Source organism: the organism of the source record quoted next, unplaced genomic scaffold (assembly GCF_019419815.1).
Source record: "Pyrus x bretschneideri cultivar Hongxiangsu unplaced genomic scaffold, Pyrus_bretschneideri_v1 Contig19, whole genome shotgun sequence".
Lineage (NCBI taxonomy): Eukaryota > Viridiplantae > Streptophyta > Magnoliopsida > Rosales > Rosaceae > Pyrus > Pyrus x bretschneideri.
Genome location: NW_025999490.1, coordinates 5,584,475 through 5,605,011, shown reverse-complemented (window position 1 = coordinate 5,605,011; position 20,537 = coordinate 5,584,475). Strand labels below are relative to the sequence as shown.

Genomic DNA, 20,537 nt, shown 5'->3' with positions numbered 1-20,537 from the left:
GTCGACCAAATATGTCGTTTAGGTACTTCAAAAGGAAAATGCTTTGCCAGTTTCCCATGACCATACCAAATTGTTGCTACTTTCTCATGCAACTTCGAGGAAGAAGTAGATATAGAAGAAGTCATGAAAGCTAGAATATATACATGCAACGACCTTTGTAGACAATCCCTGATCATTACGTACAATTGTCTTTAAAGCAGCCGACTCTTTCCTCCCAAGACCTTTCTTCTTCAATCCTTCACCCCCGCATGTATATAACACCCTCTCCCTAGGTCATCTTTCCATAAACACATTACAATCGATCGAAGAATACCATATATATTACATTTATAGCAATTAATTTATAAATTAACCAATTAATGGCTTTAGGTGGCGCGGTTGCGTTTCAGGATTTCTTTCCATGGTAGAGAGATTGGGAGCAGAAGGGTTCACGAAGGAGCTGTCCAACGGGTTTCGGTTGTTAAAGGATGGAGAGAAGGGCGTGATCACATTCGAGAGCTTGAAGAGAAACTCTGCATTGTTGGGGTTGCATGGGATGACGAGGAGTTAAGGTGCATGCTGAGAGAAGGTGATTTGGATGGTGATGGGAGTTTGAATGAGATGGGATTTTGTACTCTCATGTTTAGGTTGAGTCCTGTTTTGATGGAAACTTCTAAAGACTTCTTGGAGGAAGCTCTTGCCTGTGACCTCTAGTTAGGATCTCTTAGTTTGTTATGTTGTATTAGGGCGTGTATACTATATTTTCATGACTATTGATGAGTCCATATTATACTATATATTTTACCCTAATTTTAGTTATAATTTATTGATTATTTTGGTAGAATTTTGGATACTTTGCATTATATTTTCAATATAGGACATTCGACTTCTTCTGTAGCAAAATAGAATCAAACAGATAAATTTTGGAGTGACGTCCGTGTGTCTCTCAACTTGTTCAGTATCAAAGTTTCATAATTTTCTACCTAGTGGTTTATTTATGGCAATGAAATAAAGGAGCAGTGTGCAGTGCTGTTAAAGTTGTTAACTACATTGCAAAAGATGAAGAATTGGTACAAAGGAAGAGGAAGATGAAAGAGAGAAACAAGAGAGATTGTATTGATTGATTAGAGAAAATGTATACAACTAAACTTAAGGAAATGATAGCTATACAATCCTTTATATAGCCATATATCCTAATTACAATAATACCCTTCTAAATATATTAACAAACTCAACCACTAGAATAATGCAATGTGGCATTTCTGTTATATCAATTATTACTCTCCCCTCAAACTAAACTTGGAGTATCCAAGTGAAGTTTGAACTAGCCAGGTATTTGAGACTGATCTGGAACTACTAGGCCAAGATGTCTACAATGCTTCAAGAACATTAGACTGTGTAATCCTTTTGTAAATACATCTGCAATTATTGTTTTGAAGCTAAACACTGCAGGAAATCCCAAACCCCTGTCTTTTGCAGTTTAGAGTAGTGTATGATAGTCTGGAGTTGTTGACATTAATGAATAGGAAAACTGTATTGTATTTGGACAACCCCGCTATCTCGAAAATATAAAGTGATCCACAATTGAATGTTCAGTCCCACATTTTTTATACAAGTTTCACTTTTGATGCTGATAGTAACCATTTCAAATAAAGTTGATGATCCAACATTGTAGCACTTTTAACTACACCAACTTTCGATTAACCTGACAGTAAGCTTGCTAGAACAAATACAAGTAACTCTCTGCATTTTACTACTGTTTGAAGCTAAACCGTAGTCCCATAAGGTTGATAGTATGGTAAGAGCTGCTGCATTTGCTGCTGGGGCACGTGTTGCTTTTTCTTCGGATGCTGCATCACTTCTCAAGGCTACTCAGGTAAAGAATGCTGCCCATATCATGCCTACAGTTGGTTCTTCTACCCAATCGGTTAAACCTGATAGTATGTCTACCCACTCAGAACTTCCTCCTAATGTACATAATTGCTGACCAAAAGATTACTGAGAGTTTTTGCAGCTTCTTGAAGAGTTGAGACACAAACCAAAACCTTTGCTCACTCCATTATCATCACACAAGACTACAACTTTAGCCGATGGTGAAGCCATGATGAAAGACACAAGTACAATCCAGAAATCAAAACAAATAAATTCCTCTAGGCAGCAAGAGAATGACACTATTGACACAAATGCTAAGGCAACAAGAGAATGACACTCTTGACAAATTCTAAAGCAACTAGAAAATGACACTCTTGACACAAATGCTAAGGCAACAAGAGAATGATACTCTTGACAAATTCTAAAGTAACAAGAGAATGATACTCTTGACAAATTCTATGGAATCAAAGAAAGAATGACACTTTCTTGAAATCTTGTAATCTAACCAAATCACTGAATGAAACAGTAGTTTATCTTAGATAATTCATCCAAAAAACAACAAAACAACTTGACAAATACTGTGTCTTCACCAACTTCACAAAACAACTTGAGTTGTGCGTTTCTTTAAACATGTGGACTGCATAAAGTTGAGAAATTTTCTCCACAACAGAGAACAAAACATGGATCAAAGTGGCAAATATAGAACCCAGAAAGTTGATATGCAAACAACACCAAGAAGAGACCATAATCTGAATAACCCTTTCGTAGGAAAAAAAAAAAATCAAACCCATTAAATGTGTGCATTTTAGGATTTGACCAACCTTCACATGAAACCCATAAAACCTAGAAAAGATTCATTCTAATTGTTCAAGAATTCAGAGAAAAATGACTTAAAACATAACCTTCACATGAAACTTTTGAGTTGGGCATTTCGACAAACACCTGGACTGCACACATGTCTAATCTTTCTTCCATACCAAAGAACAGAGAGAGAATCAGAACCTGAAGAGCTCCTAAGATTTACAATCTTGAACAAACATACACCACCAAAGAATTCAGAAAGTGATTTGAGCAAACTACCAAATTTGCTCGAAAAATGTCTGCACTTCTATCAGTCTTCGCTTTCAGCTCTCTCTGCGGCTTTCAGGACTAGAACCCATCTCAAAAGCTCGTTATTCTTCTCTAAGTCGACGGGTTTCTTATGGATGGTTACCGATTGAGGAACCGCCAAAGCTTCAATGCAGCATTTAAGAAGCTCGGACATCGTTATACAAATTGGACAGAGCCTATAGAAACCCTATTTCCTATAAATCTAAACAACCCACTTCCATTCTTCAAGATTTCATCTTTGTTGTCTCCAATGACGACTTCTTTGTCTTCTTCCTCCAACCAAGATAACCAACAAATGCGAAATACTCAAAAAACAACAAGCTGATTACATACACATTTAGACACCGACTTCTTTCTGTGTCAAGCACCGACTTTAGTTCTGTATTCCTTATGCTTAGACACCGACACCTACTGCTTAGTACCTGTTGGACTCCGCCACGTACGAACCATGGCCAACGCTGGTCTCGGAACCAACGGATCATAGTTCTTTATCTGCACTGCCAAGATCAAATGGCTCGACAGCAAGCCTGTCGTCAACAAGGCACTACACAACTCCCCCAAGAATGATTACACCAACAAGAACACTCAACCAGAATAATCGCAACAATCGCAGAAAAATCAACCCAAGAACAATCGCGGAAGCACCGAAAAACTAATGGAAATTGAAGAGAAACTAAACTAGGAAAAAAAAACGTAAACTACTACAAAGAGAAACCACCAGAATCCATCGCGTGAGCCTGGTGACTCTGATACCATGTTACCTACATTGCAAAAGATGAAGAATTGGTACAAAGAAGAGGAAGATGATAAAGAGAAACAAGAAATATTGTATTGATTGATTGGAGAAAATGTATACAACTAAACTTAAGGAAATGATAGCTATACAATCCCTTATATAGCCATATATCTCAATTACAATAATACCCTTTTAACTATATTAACAAACTTAATCACTAGAATAATGCCATGTGGCATTTTTGTTATATCAGTTATTAAAAGTGACATATTAGGCTTATTTGGGCTTTTTGGCGTCCAAAATGATGTCTTTTGGGTTTGAGACCTCTACAATTATGTTCGAGGACATCTCAAGCTTTAATTCTAGTCATTTTGGGCCTGTTTTGGAGCCCTAAAGATAAAAAAACGTGGCTGTTTTGAGGCCTTTGTATTATTCTACGACCTTTTCTAGGTAGGTTTTATTTTGTAGTAGTATAAATAAGGCTTTTTAGCCATTAGGGTTGAGAGAAAAAGGAGGAGAAAGCACGCACTCCTCTCGAGAGCTTTTCAAGTTTATTTTTAAGGTGTTTTCTATCCATATTTTTAATAATATTTTATTTTATGGTTGTTAGTAACTAGTTTTGTTTGCTAGGGCGAGGCCACGAGCCTGAGCAAGAACATGTAGTTTCTTTTCAAGAATATGTAGTTTCTTTTCAATTTACTTATGATATTATGCATGCAAGTTTTGAATTATTAATCACCGTGTGGAAACTATTTAATTGTCTTGATGATTGGCCACCATTAGGATATTTAGAAAAGTAATTTGATGCAATTTCGGCGGAGGGATGTCCCTGAAATTGGCGTTGGCTTCTTGTGATTACTGTGTATAATTTCTTAGGATGAACGACACGTCTTAAGGGTTATATGGTTTTTCAAAAGGATTTCACAAAACTTAATGAGTCTTGCATGTTCACATTCGATCTGGACGCCACGAACGGGTTGCATGTTAGATATACGTTCTATGTTGGAGGTTCCAAGTAGAGCATACTTTAGGAAAACCTAACATTCAAATATGCATGGGTAATTCATAAGTAATTGGAAGAACTACGTAGAATTGTTAAGGTGACGGTGGAAACCTAATGCTCAAATTTATTTTCAAAACTATTTTCTTTTGTTCTCTTTACATTGCCAATTTATTTAATTGTTTTTAATTAAATTCGTTTTTAATATTCTAGGTCATAAAATCAACCTCTTCCAAACTTTGTTTTTCAAATAATTAATTAAAATTTGGTATTTACATAAATTATTCATTCAATTCCTGTGGAGAACGACCTTACTTGAGCTGCTATACTACAATTACCTTGTACTCTTGCAAGTATTTAAAGTGTTTTTATCCTTACTTTTGCAAGTGGTAAAAATCCTTATCAGCTATTATCTGTCATTTTCTGTAGTTTTTGAGCTTATTATTAAAATTATTCTTCTTTTACTACATATTTTAAAATTTGATATAATAATACATGGATTGACTTATATCACGTGACGGTGATTTAGTACGCCAAATTATTTATATACTCATGTAAAATTTATTGAGTGTCAATTCTCAATAAATGACAGCTCATCATTGGTTTGTTGTTAGGTTGTTAAAAAAAATTAGTTAGTCTGTTAGAAGTGTAAGAATAAAGTTTTAAGCTAGATATATGTGTGTATAAAAGCTCTGTAATTGTGAGGATACAAATCATTAAGCCTAAAATACAATTGATACATTTTACTCTTTCTCTCTTTCTCTCTCTCTCAAGTTCTTCATTTTCCTGCATTCCTTATTGCTCTTTGATTCTTTTCATTGGTTAGTTGTTAGGTTGTTAAAAAGATTAGTTAGTTTGTTAGAAGTGTAAGAATACAGTTTTAAGCTATATATATGTGTGTATACAAGTTTTGTAATTGTGAGAATCCAATTCATCAAGTCTAAAATACAATTCATACATTTTACTCTTTTTTTCTCTCTCAAATTCTTTATTTTTCTGCATTCCTTATTACTCTTTGATTCTTTCTCAATGTAGTTAGTAAAATTTAATGGACTCATAGCTGTAAGGCTGTACTCAATTTTGCAAGTGCTGCCTCTTTCTCCCTTGGAACGTACGTAACGTCGCATATCAATTTTCAAAGCAAAATTGATAGGCAATTTTGGGGAGGTACTATGTGGAATTTTGCATACTCATACTTTCTTTTTTCGGCAGGTAAAACTTCAAAGATGTTGACAAATCCCAAATTAACTACTGCTCATTAGGCATCGTCTTGTTGTTTACTTTGGTTAGGTGAATGCACATGCGTGAATGCTTTGAACTTTCGTGGTTGGTCCTGTAAATTACTTTTCGTATACGTGCATGTTTATATATGGACCCAATCCACCTACTCTTCTACCATTTCAATTTGGTTGTGGGAAAAGAATTAAAAAGGGGTGTGCTATCCACACATTTTATGTTACTTCTTACACATTCCTTGTTAATTTCTATCCGTTGATTTTCTTCAATTCATCCGATCCGACGGGCAAAAATTAGAAGGGTGTGTGAATATCACACCCCAATTAAAAAAGGTATTACTTGCAAAGAAACTAAAGAAAAAGAAAATTGAACTTAACTCCACACAATTGTTACATGATCATACTTTTAGTAAAAGGAAAACTAACGAAAAGTTCAAAAAAACTATAGTTTTAATGAAAAATGAAATAAAGGTACAGTGAATGGTTACCAGAAAAAAGGTAAAAATGTGGTTTTTTTGTTAAAAGTGAATAATACCAAAAGTGTTTTGTTAAAACTCCATTTAATAAAAGACGCTCTTACCACACGATGAGTGCTACTACACAATTCAAGAAATTATTTGGCATCTTTACGAAACAATAAAAAATAATTAAATTATAATTGGTGTCGCTATCAAACTATTGACACATGACATTACAACTCACTTATGTGACAACATATACATGTATTTATTTATCATTGTTATACCATACGTCTGTAAAATATTAGTTTTATTGTCAACTCATATTATAATACTTGACATCGGAAGATTATCACTCCCAAAATTTTTCCCTACACGACATATGTATTATCAATTTTTCATTTTAGTTTTGGCTAGATTTTTATAATATGTTTTTATCGCAATCTAAAATATGTTTTTATAATATGAGTGAACTTTTGTTGATATTATACGTTATTCTCCTTGTACTGTCGAAGTTTTCTATTAGAAAAAAAAGGTTGATATTACATGCTAAAAGTGAGAACATCAACTTTATAATTATTTACGCATATTATAACGCATGAAGTAATTATACCATTGTTATGTGATTCTAATTACCACCTAAATTAATGATATTATGTGGCAAAATTCTGTCTGCTAGCTGTCAGATGCTGATTTGGAAAGAGCTCATGCATGCCAAGTTTCATCTTTTCAGGAAAATGCTATTTAATTGCTTGCCATGCATGACTACCTGACCCTCTTTACTTTCTGGACCTTCCCATGTAATTTCGAGGAAAGAGAAGCCTCTCAGAAATGAAACATCCCACCAACTATAACGCAGAGCAAATTTCGATCATGCCGGCGTGTTATCTGTACAATTTAATTTGTTGTCATCCACGGCACTCCCTCTTTCCTCGACATCTTCCTCATTTTCTCCATTAATTCACTCAATTTCCCTGATAATATATAAACCCCACGCTAGCTCACTTTTCCACACATAAAATATTTGAAAACCGACGCACAAAAACCCCAACTTTATTTTCTCCGGCAAACTATAGGATAATCTACGCTGAATTAAACCCTAGCTTTATTCGTTTCATCAAATTTTCACCTTGGAAATTAAATCAATGGCTTTTCGAAATGGGGTTATTGTGTTTGAAGATTTCTTTCCAGCCATGGTTGAGAAATTGGGAGCAGAAGGGTTTATGGAGGAGCTGTCGAAAGGGTTTCGGTTGTTGACGGATGGAGAGAAGGGAGTGATCACATTTGAGAGCTTGAAGAAGAACTCGGGATTGCTTGGATTGCAAGGCATGAGCGATGACGAGATCATGTGCATGCTCAAGGAAGGTGATTTGGACGGTGATGACGCCTTGGATGAGATGGAGTTTTGCACCCTCATGTTCAGATTGAGCCCTGCCATGATGCAAAGTTCTCAAGAATTACTGGTGGTAGCTTTAGATATGTAATAAATTATAAAATGTAGGATCTCTCTTATGTGGGAATTTCGGTTTCTTTCATTTCTTTGTTCTTCTTGCTCATCTTAGTTTTGTAATTTCGGGTAGCTTATAATAATAAAACAGGTTACTCCTCTCTTTTCTTACTGCTGTTTTAGTTTCACTCTTCAAATTAGTTTTTTGCATGATTTGCATCCCTTGACTTCTTTGTTATATGGTTGTCATCACCTGGTTTCTCAATTAATCAATGTGATTTAAGTCAAATTTATAGGGAAAGGAACATGATGGTTGATGATTTGGCAAAAATTGAGTTTTTCTTTGTACTTGAATTGTATTATGTTGGATACCCTCCTTCTTCAATTGTTGGTTTACTTCCAGATGATATTTTCAAGATTACTAGAACTCAGGCTGTTTGTGTAAGCCCCTCAAGTTGATTTCTTTCTTTGTTTAGCGGCTTGAGCATTGAGCCCTCTTTGTAACAGCCAAAAAAAGAGAGAGATTGCTTTAGAACTTAAATGGGGTGTCCTAGGCATATAGTGGACCACAATAAGGGACTCTTCCGAAATCGGAATTAGGAGGTTACGGGGCCTGGATGGGATTAGCCCGGGCCAATAGTGCAACCACAATGTTAATCATTTGTTCCATCTTATAAGATTTTATTTATTTATTTATTTATTTGAAACTTCTAGACGTGTAGTTAGCTACCAATTAGTTTAGCTAATAGTTATGTTCTTTCAAAGGCTTAAGACATGCATGAAAGAATGAGATCAAACTCAGTTTGCATCCATTTTTGAGTTTGGGAAATGGTGGCAATAATATTAGTTGCAAATCTTTTATTGAAATTATTGAAGAGGAGATCGAACATAAGACTCACAGTCAAGACATTGCTTGTAATTACCTGAGTTACAAGTCTCATGTGATTATCCATCCACCAACAAATTCGGCAAGTTGTGTCCTCTACACATGCATATACAGGAAGCTAGTAGGTTCACCTAGCCATCCCACAGATTTCACAGAACTACTTGGTTTTCTGGGATTGAAAGGAAAGGGATCCGGATCTCTTTCATCAAATCTTATCAATCAACAAATTTGGACTTTTGAAATTTAATCCAATGATTAAAGTTATTATAACTTTTAAAGATGCTTCCTGTTTTTAGCCGTTAAATTAAATTTTAAAGACCTGAATTTGTTGATTAGTAAGATTTGATAGTAAGGATCTCGAGAGGATTCCTTTCCGGATTGAAAAACGAAAATAAGAAAAGCAATGTGTGTGACAGCAACCCTTTGAAATTTATCCACAAAATAATCCAGTTCACTGGAATTTAGACACCTGTAGTGTCTAAATAAATAAACTGAGACTTGAGAGGCTCGATCTTATCTTGCATCAATTTTGTTGTCAAAATTCAGAGCGCACTGGGTTCATGCACGACCAACCACAGATTTCTCCAATTGGACCCAGTGGGTGGACCTCTCTATGGGACCCCACCCCAATCTACATTGCATGGTTGGTGCCGTTTGATGCTGCAAAAATTTAGGTTTTAGGGTAAAAAGAGTGCTGATTGAGTGAGTGCGCATAATTCCCTCATTCATGATTAAACTCTCATTTGAAGTGTTAGGATTAGTCACACAACTGCATGGGGAAATTTGTACTTCTTGTTTGTGTGTGGGAGCGATTTTACCATTTCTCAACTAATTAGAGGTCATGAAAATTTTCTTTCATGCTATGTTTGGACAAGTCACTTTAAAGTATTAAAACAAATTTAAACTGCTTGCTAAAATGCCTCAAAATGAGAGATTTTTCAATATAATAGTAATGTGGTCCAGTACACTAGATATCATAATATAAATGATTGGATACTTGAAAAAAGAAATTCAATCATTTGTATTATGATATTTGATGTACTAAGCCGAATTTCCAGTATGGTGAAAAATTTCTCCACAAGAAGAGTACCAATAAACTACTCAAGCGTTAATTATAAAGTACTACCAAATCACTACGAACGCACTTTTATCTATTATTCTTCCGAACGCAACGTCAATGCTCTTACTTTTTTACCGGTAAAATTTCCAGTACTTTTTATCTAGTATTCTTTAGCAGTTTAGTCAATAAACTTGCCTCATAAACTTAAGGAGTGAGGATGATAGGTGCATCCTTCCCAGCTCAGAAGAAAAGAAAATAATTCTTCCCTTTTCTGTTTTTTTATTTTTTATTTTTTATTTTTAAAAAAAAGGAAAAACCAGAGCTGGTTTTTAATACAAATAGCTGCAACTTGCCCTGCATCATATGTTTTCAGCTTCTTCCCTTACATATGTATATACACGCACACAGCCACCAGGGGCTTAACAACATAGAGAGAGATGAAGAAGTGCGATCTGTGTGACTCTGCAGCACAAGTGTACTGCGATTCCGATCAAGCAAGCCTCTGCTGGGACTGCGACGTCAAAGTTCACGGTGCAAACTTTCTGGTGGCCAAGCATTCAAGAACTCTGCTCTGCCATGTCTGCCAATCTCCGACCCCCTGGATCGGCTCCGGTCTCAAGCTCTGCCCTTCTGTTTCTGTTTGCGAGAGTTGTGTCAATAATAATGAAGGAAATCATCACGAAGACGACGACGATGAAGAAGGGCAGGACGGTGCGGAAGAAGAAGAAGAAAACCAAGTTGTTCCATGGTCGTGTAAGCCTCCTCCGCCTGTGTCTTCAACTTCTTCGAGCAGTAGGGAAGAACGATTAAGTGAAAGCGTGAACATTTCCAGATCAACAGCCAGAAGGGAACCCAGGTGACCAGATTAATTAACTAACTTCATTTCCATCGGTGCACAATTTTATCTGTTTTGTGCATAAACTTCTGCAAGTAGCCAACTTCATTTCCATCGCTGCACACTGGGGAATGATTTCCGTTATTCTTACATTCCGTACTTCCATTTCAACTTTCAATACTCTCTTAAGATTTTAAGTTTATCATTGAGTTTTCTCTTAATTATTCAATTTAATGGCAGAAAAAATAACTTTCGTACATCGTATTAGGGAGAATAACTTCCGTAAGATAACGATTTCATTTGTGAGTATCTTAGGCTAATTACGAAGTGTCACGTTAAAAAGTTAATTCTCATAATAGTATGCGATGAACTTAGAACAAAGTCACAATAACATCTCTGATGCAAGAAAGTTTTTGTACATATTTGGGGTAATTGTGGGCGTGATTAGCGGTGTATTTGGTTGAGCCTTGAATAACTTTACATAATACTTGAAAAATACTACCGTATCACCAAAATATATCCATGTATAACGTAATGAGTGTGACGCTCAACTCTTAGATATAATATAAATTGCATGAACCACAAGTATTCTAATTTTGAAAACTCTGTCATAAATTTCCAGCATCCTGGAACAAGAAAAGGAAAAATATGATTTGACCTTACAAGTGGACCAGTGCTTAACTTTAGCATCCTTGACTCCAATCAAATTTTACTGATATATTTTTTAACTGGGAAGGTTTGATCTAAGCAGGTTGTTACTAGATTTGAGAGAGGCATACAAAATTGCTTCCTGTTGAGTAATTTACTACACATGGAAGATTCTCTTTTGCAATTATTTACGTTTTCAATGACGTTATTTCGACCTATCAATGTTTATGATGTATACATAAAGCGATAATATTGTCAAATAGAAGCTTCTTGCGTGATAAATTTTAACAATATAATATCTGTAAACTTAATCATGGGAGGGCGATGGGGCCAAATCATGGAACATGACCACGTGCGTACCATAAATCATGATTTAGCAATATAGTATTTTAATTGCAAGTTGATTAGTGATTATTAAGAAAGCTAATAAACAAAAATTAAGATGTAATGAAAAGAAATAAGGGATCAAGAAAGGGGCAGAGAGCGTCCTTGGGGATTTGTTTTGTGGTGAAAATCGAAATTCTTTGCTTCTACTTGCAGAGGGAGACAATGTGGTTGTGTGGTGAATCCATTTCAAAAGTTGAACACCTCGAGATGTGTGATATTTAGGGTTTATGTTGGATCGTCTCTTTTACGATTATGAGTAATTTTTTTGGTGCGACTGTTTTATGTTGGGGATGTCCACCACTCATGTTATAATACTACTTTTATATTCTAAATTATGACACATCAAGTAGGTTGTATACTTAAATTACGGGATGTTCACTCCGAACTTCTTTGTTCGGAATCCGTAGAACGAAAGATCCAGAACGTTCAAGAGAAAGAGAAGGAAATTTGGGCCGTTCAAGTTCTTAGGTTCTTGTGAAGTCGACCAGTGAGATGAGGGCTATAGAATTGAAATTGAGTGGTCCGAAACTCTCACTCTGCGAGCTCCAAACACAGAAATCCAGAATGAATCTCAATCCCTTAAATTATAAGATTTCAATTAATTAACACCACACGTCTGTCTTGACTTTACTTACATCACCAAAGTATGGGCCTAAATTCGCATTTCACCTTATGAAGCCCACAAAAGGCCCGACAATTAGATATGGGTGGCCAGCTTTTAGTTTTTTATTTTATTTTATTTTTAATCAAAACTCATGCAACAAGATGAAAGTGCAGGCTTTGTACATGCAGAATGCTGAAAGGAAGAAGAAAGACACTCATCCATTATTCATCATCCCGGAGCATCATAAACCATGCGAATGCAGTAAAAAGGTGGTTAAAACAACGATCAGTAGATTCAGTACCCACCAGACCGGAATAAAAGAAAGCAAAAACAGAGACTCAGTAGTACCGCCACACTTTTTCCATACAATGTGATTACACATGAACCGGGAGTATTTGATCAACATCATCTGAAAGCTCGTCCAGCATCTCCATCTGTTGTTCAGCGCGCCTTATCGGCATCTGCAAGGCATTAATTCGATGTCATTTTCCAACTGAATCGTTGAGAGAGAGGTAAACCATATAAAACTTACGAAAAAAGCTCTAACAAGATGAATACAAGATGAACTTATATACATAGTTCAAAACCATTGGCTCGAGAATAATTGCCAACAAATAAAGGATGGATGTCCAGATTATCATTGAACTCCAGAGTTGACTTAATCCTTCTGCACAAGACTTATGTTTGGTACTGAGCATGAAGAAACATTTGACCAGATAATTCAATACCACATGGACATTAGTATTCTGAAGAAACAACCTACTACATGGACTCATCCAGCCGAGCGACACAAGTGTGGAGTGCACGTTCAATCATGATGCCTAAAGACCCTACAGTGCAAACGACCTAGCTATCTTGGAAGGAACCTTACAAGTGTCAGCACTTACAAAACACTTATCGTTGACTATTCATAACTAATTCTAGGGTTAACAGGACTCAAATCAAAGTATCATGCAAATAGGATTGTCACAATGCAAAGCATATGGCATGCCGGGTAAGACTCAATCACTCATCAAACACCAACCTAAAACCATCATGAACCCCTTTTTGTTCAGCGTTCTTAAATCCTCAGTTTCCTCTAGAAGAAACTTCTAGTAAAGCAGGTTTCAGATAATCCAATGTATATCACCGACATAGCAGCACAAACAATTGAAGGAATGGTAGTAAAGGATCCACATTGAAAACACTAGCAAGGATATAACACATACAAGCCTACACGTAACATGACAGCACAACTAGTAGTTACAATCTGCCATTTTATTTGCCTGAATATTTTTAAAGAATGGTAGTAGGGAATTAGGGATCCATATAGAAAACATGAAGCACTAGCAAGAACGCTCCTACAAAAACCACTGATTCCTCCTATTAATCCATGTGTTTGTTTTCGAGTATTGATTATTAGGAATGTTGGTTGTAAAACATTAGTTTGTTTCAAAAGTATAAACGCCGTGAAAAATACTGTTCGTGCAACCGACATATACTAATATTTAAGATACCAACAAAAAGGGAAAACACTCGCTTATTTGATGCCATGAAACATCAATTATAACCTTATCCTAGAGACTTCTATTCCTTCTACCATTATAACTCTTTCCAATAAAGAGACTTCTATTACTATTCCTTACAAGAAACACAATCAAATGAAAACTTGAGAATCCAAATACCTAACTGTTATATTTTACTAGAAGTCAAATGCTTGTACTAATTGAAGCCCTTAAAGGTGAAATTGGTGCTAAAATTACACAATGAAGGCTGAAACAGCGTTAAACTCGATGTCTCAAAATCTAAAGGGGAATGTTAATGATGAAGCCATTATTTGCAATTTACATTTAAGAAACATAAAAGGCGACAAGCAAGTGGATCATGCCCTCGCCTCACATCCACCCACCCAGGTGTTTAGCTACTTCAACTTATCGCTCTCAGAGAATAAACTGCCTCCTACTTACGTGTATTACGTGCTAAACAAATATGTTACTTCAGAGAGAATGACGAAAAAAAGGAAACCGTCTAAATAACCCAACGCAAAGTAGAAGGCTTTTATGGCGGCTCTCATTCTTGAACGCAATGTTTTTGGCACAAGAGATAAAACGTTACAAGGGAAACACACAACTTTGCCAACGTTTGGATTTGCACTGGCTTAGATAGAGCTTAAAGAATTGGACCACTTGAGTAAAACAAAATTCGGAAAGCAAGAATTCAAAGCAGGATTAACAACTAATCAGACATTAATCCGAAGCTAATACCAAGGACAAACCTTTAATCATCTCCAAACACAGATTCCCAATCAAATGCACAATCGCAGTACTAATACTAACTATAGAATTTGATGGATTTAAAACAGGATTAACAACAAATGCACGGTAATAATCAAGAATTAAAGAAAAATGGCAGAGAAAGCTCAAAGTTCAAACCTTTATGCAAAGCGTCATGAAACTCCGGCTCCTCCTCAGGCACGACGGGGCAGTCAAAGTTACCTTGCTTTACGGCGTCGTTTTCATCATCCTTGTCATCGGAGAACCTCACGACGATGACAGGGCAAACGCAGTGTTGCACGCAGTAGTCACTGACACTGCCGAGCCTGGCCTTGGAGGTCCGCTTAGAAGCCCCGAATCCCCGGCTGCCCATCACGACGGCGCTGAGGCCAAGCCTCTCAACCTCCAAACACAACCGCTCCTTCATGTCGTGGTCCTTGACTATGTGGATCTTGTATGGCGTCTTGGCCTCCTCGAGCGGCTTGGCGAGGTCGTTGGCCTTGGTGACGGTAAAATTGTCGAAATCGTCCTCGAGCTTCTGCTGGGACTCCTGGTCCTCGGGGATGGAGACGTCGGTGGCGCCCCAGTCGGCGCCGTAGAGGACGCTGGTGGGACGGACGTGTAGGAGGATGACGGCGTCCCCGGGGCGGAGGTAGTTCTGGACGGCCCATTTAACAGCGAAGGCGCTCTCGTCGCTGAGATCGACGGCGATCCCGATCCGGCGCTGGGCTCCGGAGGTGGGGGTCCCGCTGGGAGTGTAGCGCGGGGACGACGGTTGGACTACGATTGCCGCAGCGGACTGGCGATCTCCGGGTTCCGATAACGGGCTCTTTCTGGGAGAAGCCATGGGGATATAATCGGAATATTTGAGAAGAACGATGGTAAAAGGATTCAACGAGTGTCTTTTTTTTTTTTTCAGTAGAGAGTGTCGAGGTCGCAAATATTTTAAGTGAATTTTGAGCAATTTTTGGGTACGCTTTCTGGCAAAATGGGTCGGGGCTGCCTCAACTTTTATTCTAATCTCTGAGAATAAAAATTAATAGGAGGGGTCTTTAATTTGTCTTGTTGTTTCTTTTTCGTCCAATTTTAAATTATACAACATCTTATAGGGTTTTTTTTTTTATAAATTTTATACAATGACTTACGATGTTGTACTAATTTTGTGTAATCGTCAGAAAGTTGTTAAGTTGATCATTAAATTATGAGATGTCAGTTGTATTTAGGGCCATTTGTTATTTAATGGTCTCTCAATTCATTAAAACATGTAGTTGTGATTCCTCAACTAAAAATTCATTACTATTGGTTTCTCAACTTTAATCCAACGGGAGAAACGGCCCCTCAACTTTAACCCAATTGGAGCAATGTTTCCTCAATCTTAACCAAATTGTAGCAATGATCCTTTCAACATAACTTATTTTGACAAAATTCTGACGAAGTTGACAAAAAAGACCATAACTACACGTTTTGATGAGTTGAGGGACCCCAATTGTAGCAATGGTCATTCTAACATAACTTATTTTGACACAATTCTAACGAAGTTGACGAAAATGACTATAACTAACACATTTTGATAATTTGAGAGATCAATAATAATGAATTTTTAGTTGAAAGATTATTATTATAATTTACTTTAATATAAATCGTAAACTGTTAGAAACACGTTAAATGAATTTAAAATTGTACGAAAACCTGGGATGACAAAATACGATTTTCATATAAAATAGCAATTTAAGCTAACGTGCACGACATTCGTTAAAATGGCGTTGCTAATGAAATTCCGAAATCCAAATCGGATTAAAAAGTATTTAGGGCTAGGTCCCCATCCCCAAAATTCCCAAATTGAAAATCCGAAAAATTAAAATCCACGATCAGAAGAGTAGATTTTAATCCAATTCGAAAAGATGCCGCAGAGGCACTCGAAGAACAACAACGACCTCGCTTTCTTCACCTACGACGAGAAGAAGAAGCTCGGCTATGGAACCCAGAGGGAGCGGCTTGGCAGGGACTCCATCAAGCCCTTCGACGCCTGCTGCCTCTGCCTCAAGCCCTTCATCGACCCCATGTGCTGCCAGAAAGGCCACGTCTTTTGCAAGGAATGCATTCTCGAGTGCTTGCTTTCTCAGAAGAAGGACATCCACAGGTGTGTATGCCACTTTTCTTCCTTTCTCGAACTCTCCTTTTTGCATAATTTCGATAGTTATCGTCCAATTTGGTGTCTTTTATTTCTGTGAATTTGGCTGTATTGGGTTTCTTAAGTTTTGTGTTTTAGTGGGAGTCCTGTGATAAAACGAATTTGTATGTGGGAGAGTGAGATTTGGGGAGTCAGTGAGAGCTTTTGAGCTGAAGATTTAGGTTTCAGTATGATATGAATGTCACCGTGTACTCGAGAGCTTCGAGCTGTGAGGCCCCAGACTGCACTGAATCGCAGATTCGAAAGTGGGATTTTGCTTGGTGGTCATAATTCAATGCCATTTACAATTGTTGTGTCATTGGTATTGAATCCCTTCATAAACCATCTAGCTTTATAAGACATAAGTTATATGACCGTTTTTGGAGGTAGCCATAGGAGTGTCTCATTTGAATTACATTCTGCCTCTCTGTGCGTTATGTCTCTGTACTATGTATTTTTAGGTGAAGAAGGTTTGTCCAAATATGCCTGAGTCTGTTTTGTTGTCACATCAGCACCTGATGTTCTTGTTACTATTTATTACTACTTCAATGTGGGTTTCTTCTACGGGATCAAAGAGGTTCGGAGAAATACATTCTATGTTAATTGAAATAGTGAAAATGAAGGACCTATAGTTTTAGTTCCTTGAGATCCCCTCTTGACTAACATAATCCTTAAATAGCTCTTCTTTATATGCTCGGTTAGTGGTATAGTTTTATGTTCTCATTACTGAATGACATTGCTTTTAACTGGGGAGTCTGGTTCATCGATTTAGTGGGAATTCCCTGGAGTCTAGTGGTTCTAGGATTCCTTGGGGGACTTCAGTGGACTATCAACCCAGTTATTTTTATAAGGAGCCAATTTTGGGACTGAAACTAATTTTGAACATGTAAGCTTGGTTATATCAAGCTCAACGTTCTGCTGGTTGTGAGCTTTGTAGTTTGCTGTTCTTGATTGTATTTTGGTTTCCATGAGGCATTCTATGGAAGATGTGAGCTTGGCCGAGCTTGATGCCTTTTGGTTGTATTTCCTTTCAGTAACTCTGGAGTAAAATTTCACCGAGGTGTAATCAATAGGGGTGGCAATCTGGTACCCGTTAGGTACCCATTTATTTTGTACCACCACTAACAAGGTGGTAATGGTGGTGTTGGTACTGGTGGTGGTGAAATACACCTTGTTGGTAATGGTACCTACATAAACGGGTATGCAATGGGCCTTTCGCCACCCCTAAATATATCTTCAAATTTTATCATTTATGTGGTTTGTGCTTAAGTTGTTTCTTCCAATGCCAGAAAGCTAGCTGCACATACTGCTCAGCAGAAGCAAGAAAAGAACGAGGAAGAAGATCGGTTAATGCAGCAGAAAGCTAGAGAGCTTGAGGCTTTTGATCAGCAAAACCACGGTGCAATTCCACAATACAATGATAGAAACCAGAGCCAAGATAAGACTGGTTTCCACGGGGCAAACAGTGTGAAGGTCACTTCTTATGAAGAGGAGGCTCTTCGGACAATGAAAGCCTTTTGGCTGCCTTCTGCTACACCAGCAGCTCCTGTTAAAGTAGATGCTCCCTCTATGAGCACAGTCTGTCCAGAAGGAAATGAGAAACTAAAGCTGAAGTCCCTATTCTCTGTGTATTACACAGAAGACAATAACGAGAAGAAAACTTCATCTCTGGATAAGACATTTATCTGTCCGAGCTGCAAGGTTACCTTGACCAACACGCTGTCACTCGTGGCCCTTAGTTCATGCGGGCATGTGTTTTGTAAAAAATGTGCTGATAAGTTCATGGCTGTAGATAAGGTTTGCCTTGTTTGCAGCAAGGGATGCAAAGAAAGGAACTTGGTGAACTTGGCAAAAGGAGGAACAGGCTTTGCAGGGCACGATGATAATCTTGAAGCAAGAGACTTCAAGCATTTGGGGAGTGGTTCCGGATTAGGGTTGGTGAGACCCGCCGCGAAGACTTAACCTCGAAAGGATTTGGGGAGTGGTTCCAGGTTAAGTTCATCCTCAAGAAAAGAAAAGAGAAGTTGCACCAAAGGTTCTTCCTTTTGTTGTGGCTTTGATGATTTTGTAGGCGGTATGTGTAAGTTGATTTGTGCCTATGCATTGCTTGATCATGTTTTATTCTGCGTGAAGCTATAGTTATTGAACAATTAAACATGGATTACCATAAACTAAATCCTAGATAATTGATAATTGCTAAAACAGTGGGACCACCTCACAAATGATGGGGCCGCGACATAAACTTTCTTACACCATGCTATCACTGTGATAGTATTTCGAAAGTTATTACGTGCAATTATTACAGTAACATTTTCATTGCATGGAAGTTCTTGTCGGTTGAATGTATTACATAGACCAACCCTTGTAATAGGATCCCGACATTTTATTGGTGAGCTTTTTTCATGTGGGGTGTTCTAGTAGAAATTCTCAGTGTGTCGGAAACGTAGTCTGTTATACTAAGTGTCATAATACAAGTGGTTATAATTTTTTTTATAAATATTTCGGTGTATCGGACTCTATTTTCAGTATATTGAAAAATCCCTCGTGTTTTAGAGGAATGGAGAGAACACTTTAGTTTTTTATATTTTTTTATTTTTTTGAAGCTGGAGAGAACACTTTATTGGAAACTATGGAATGGATCAAAAGCTCGTGCTTATCTAAAACAAAATCCACACAGCAATGAGCCAGCAGTATCGGTCCCCACGCACGCGATACATATCGGATCATTTAAAATATAGTCCAATCCGTTAGACCTTTAATTAAAGAATCCATAAATTAATTAACCCAATTATTAAACAAATATGATTAAGCCAAGTGGGATTTATGCATGAAACGTTGCAAATACAGCTCACGCTCCGGTGGGCGTTGTTGACGAGAAATTTTTCAATGTGATCCGAATTCGAGATGATACATCATTTGTTATTGTATAAATAGTGGAAGAGAAGTGTTAGTGGCATTCCAAAAATCTCATTCTACACTCCTCACAAGTGTATTTTTCTTTCTAAATATAAAAAGTTTGGAGTGTAGAATGAGAAATTTGGAGTGCCAATAACAACTCCTATAGTGGAATATGTGTGTTAAAAAATTAAACTTTTCACTATTTGTATAATAACATGTGATGTATCACTCTTGTTCCTATCACAATAAAAAATTTCTCGTTGTCAACAAACACTTACGGGCACCTGAGGCCTAGCCGTATTGATTGTTTTCTCACCCACCATTATCGCTCATTTAACTTATTTTTTATTCATCGTTTCAATCTATATTAATTTTATAATTTTCTTTTTGATAGAGTAAGATTGATTCGTTAATCTTAGAATATTATCCCCACTAATGACTTAACCTAATATCTTGAACCATAATTTAGCCTCATCCCTTTGTTTTTTAAATAATGTCTACCTAATTAAACGGCAACCCAATTTTATTCGGCCGCTGTCGGTTGGCGTCGCATGATTTTCTCTTTCTGTCGATCAATTAATACGTATTTTAGACCATCATAACAATATTATCGTAAAATAACCTCAAAATAATTGGAATCTTGGATATCAATATTGTCGCTGTATACATGGGCAATAGTCTGGAGTACGGTAGATTTTTCGTGTAATATGAGATGCGGGGACAAAGTCAAGAGGAAGAAGAAAGGGAAATGAGTTGTCCGTTCGAATCAACTATCTTTTAATCAATCTAATTCATAGTTTTTCGAGTGTTACATTTTGGTGCTAATCATTTGTTCCAATTGGTTGGAGAGGAAAAGTGTCTAAAAAGATTGGTGAGGATAGAATTGCACCACAGTACATATGTCACATCTCAGTCTCGACTCCGTTGTAGCACAATATTGTCTGTTTTCGGCCCTGACCA

At 37.1% G+C, this 20,537-nt stretch overlaps 4 protein-coding genes and 1 pseudogene across 4 annotated transcripts; 4 read left to right on the top strand and 1 right to left on the bottom strand.

Annotated features, from left to right (window-relative positions):
* The first annotated feature begins 185 nt into the window (after positions 1-185).
* LOC125476369 lies at positions 186-1,021 on the top strand (annotated as a pseudogene).
* A 6,278-nt stretch (positions 1,022-7,299) lies between these two features.
* LOC103961482 (calcium-binding protein PBP1-like) lies at positions 7,300-8,008 on the top strand. Its single transcript, XM_009374066.3, has one exon. It carries the CDS (start codon positions 7,536-7,538, stop codon positions 7,872-7,874), a length of 339 nt encoding a protein of 112 aa, XP_009372341.2. The 5' UTR covers positions 7,300-7,535; the 3' UTR covers positions 7,875-8,008.
* Positions 8,009-9,906: 1,898 nt separating this feature from the next.
* LOC103961570 (B-box domain protein 31) lies at positions 9,907-10,827 on the top strand. Its single transcript, XM_048582375.1, has one exon. The coding sequence runs from the start codon at positions 10,221-10,223 to the stop codon at positions 10,641-10,643; it is 423 nt and encodes a 140-aa protein (XP_048438332.1). The 5' UTR covers positions 9,907-10,220; the 3' UTR covers positions 10,644-10,827.
* Positions 10,828-12,450: 1,623 nt separating this feature from the next.
* Positions 12,451-15,465, bottom strand: LOC103961657 (universal stress protein PHOS32). The gene is made up of 2 exons (XM_009374268.3): positions 14,669-15,465; positions 12,451-12,718 (listed from the first exon to the last, which is right to left on the bottom strand). Exons 1-2 carry the CDS (start codon positions 15,354-15,356, stop codon positions 12,699-12,701), a joined length of 708 nt encoding a protein of 235 aa, XP_009372543.2. The 5' UTR covers positions 15,357-15,465; the 3' UTR covers positions 12,451-12,698.
* A 786-nt stretch (positions 15,466-16,251) lies between these two features.
* LOC103961749 (E3 ubiquitin-protein ligase CSU1) lies at positions 16,252-19,082 on the top strand. The gene is made up of 2 exons (XM_009374377.3): positions 16,252-16,649; positions 17,969-19,082. The coding sequence occupies exons 1-2, from the start codon at positions 16,411-16,413 to the stop codon at positions 18,639-18,641; spliced, it is 912 nt and encodes a 303-aa protein (XP_009372652.1). The 5' UTR covers positions 16,252-16,410; the 3' UTR covers positions 18,642-19,082.
* The last annotated feature ends 1,455 nt before the right edge of the window (positions 19,083-20,537 follow it).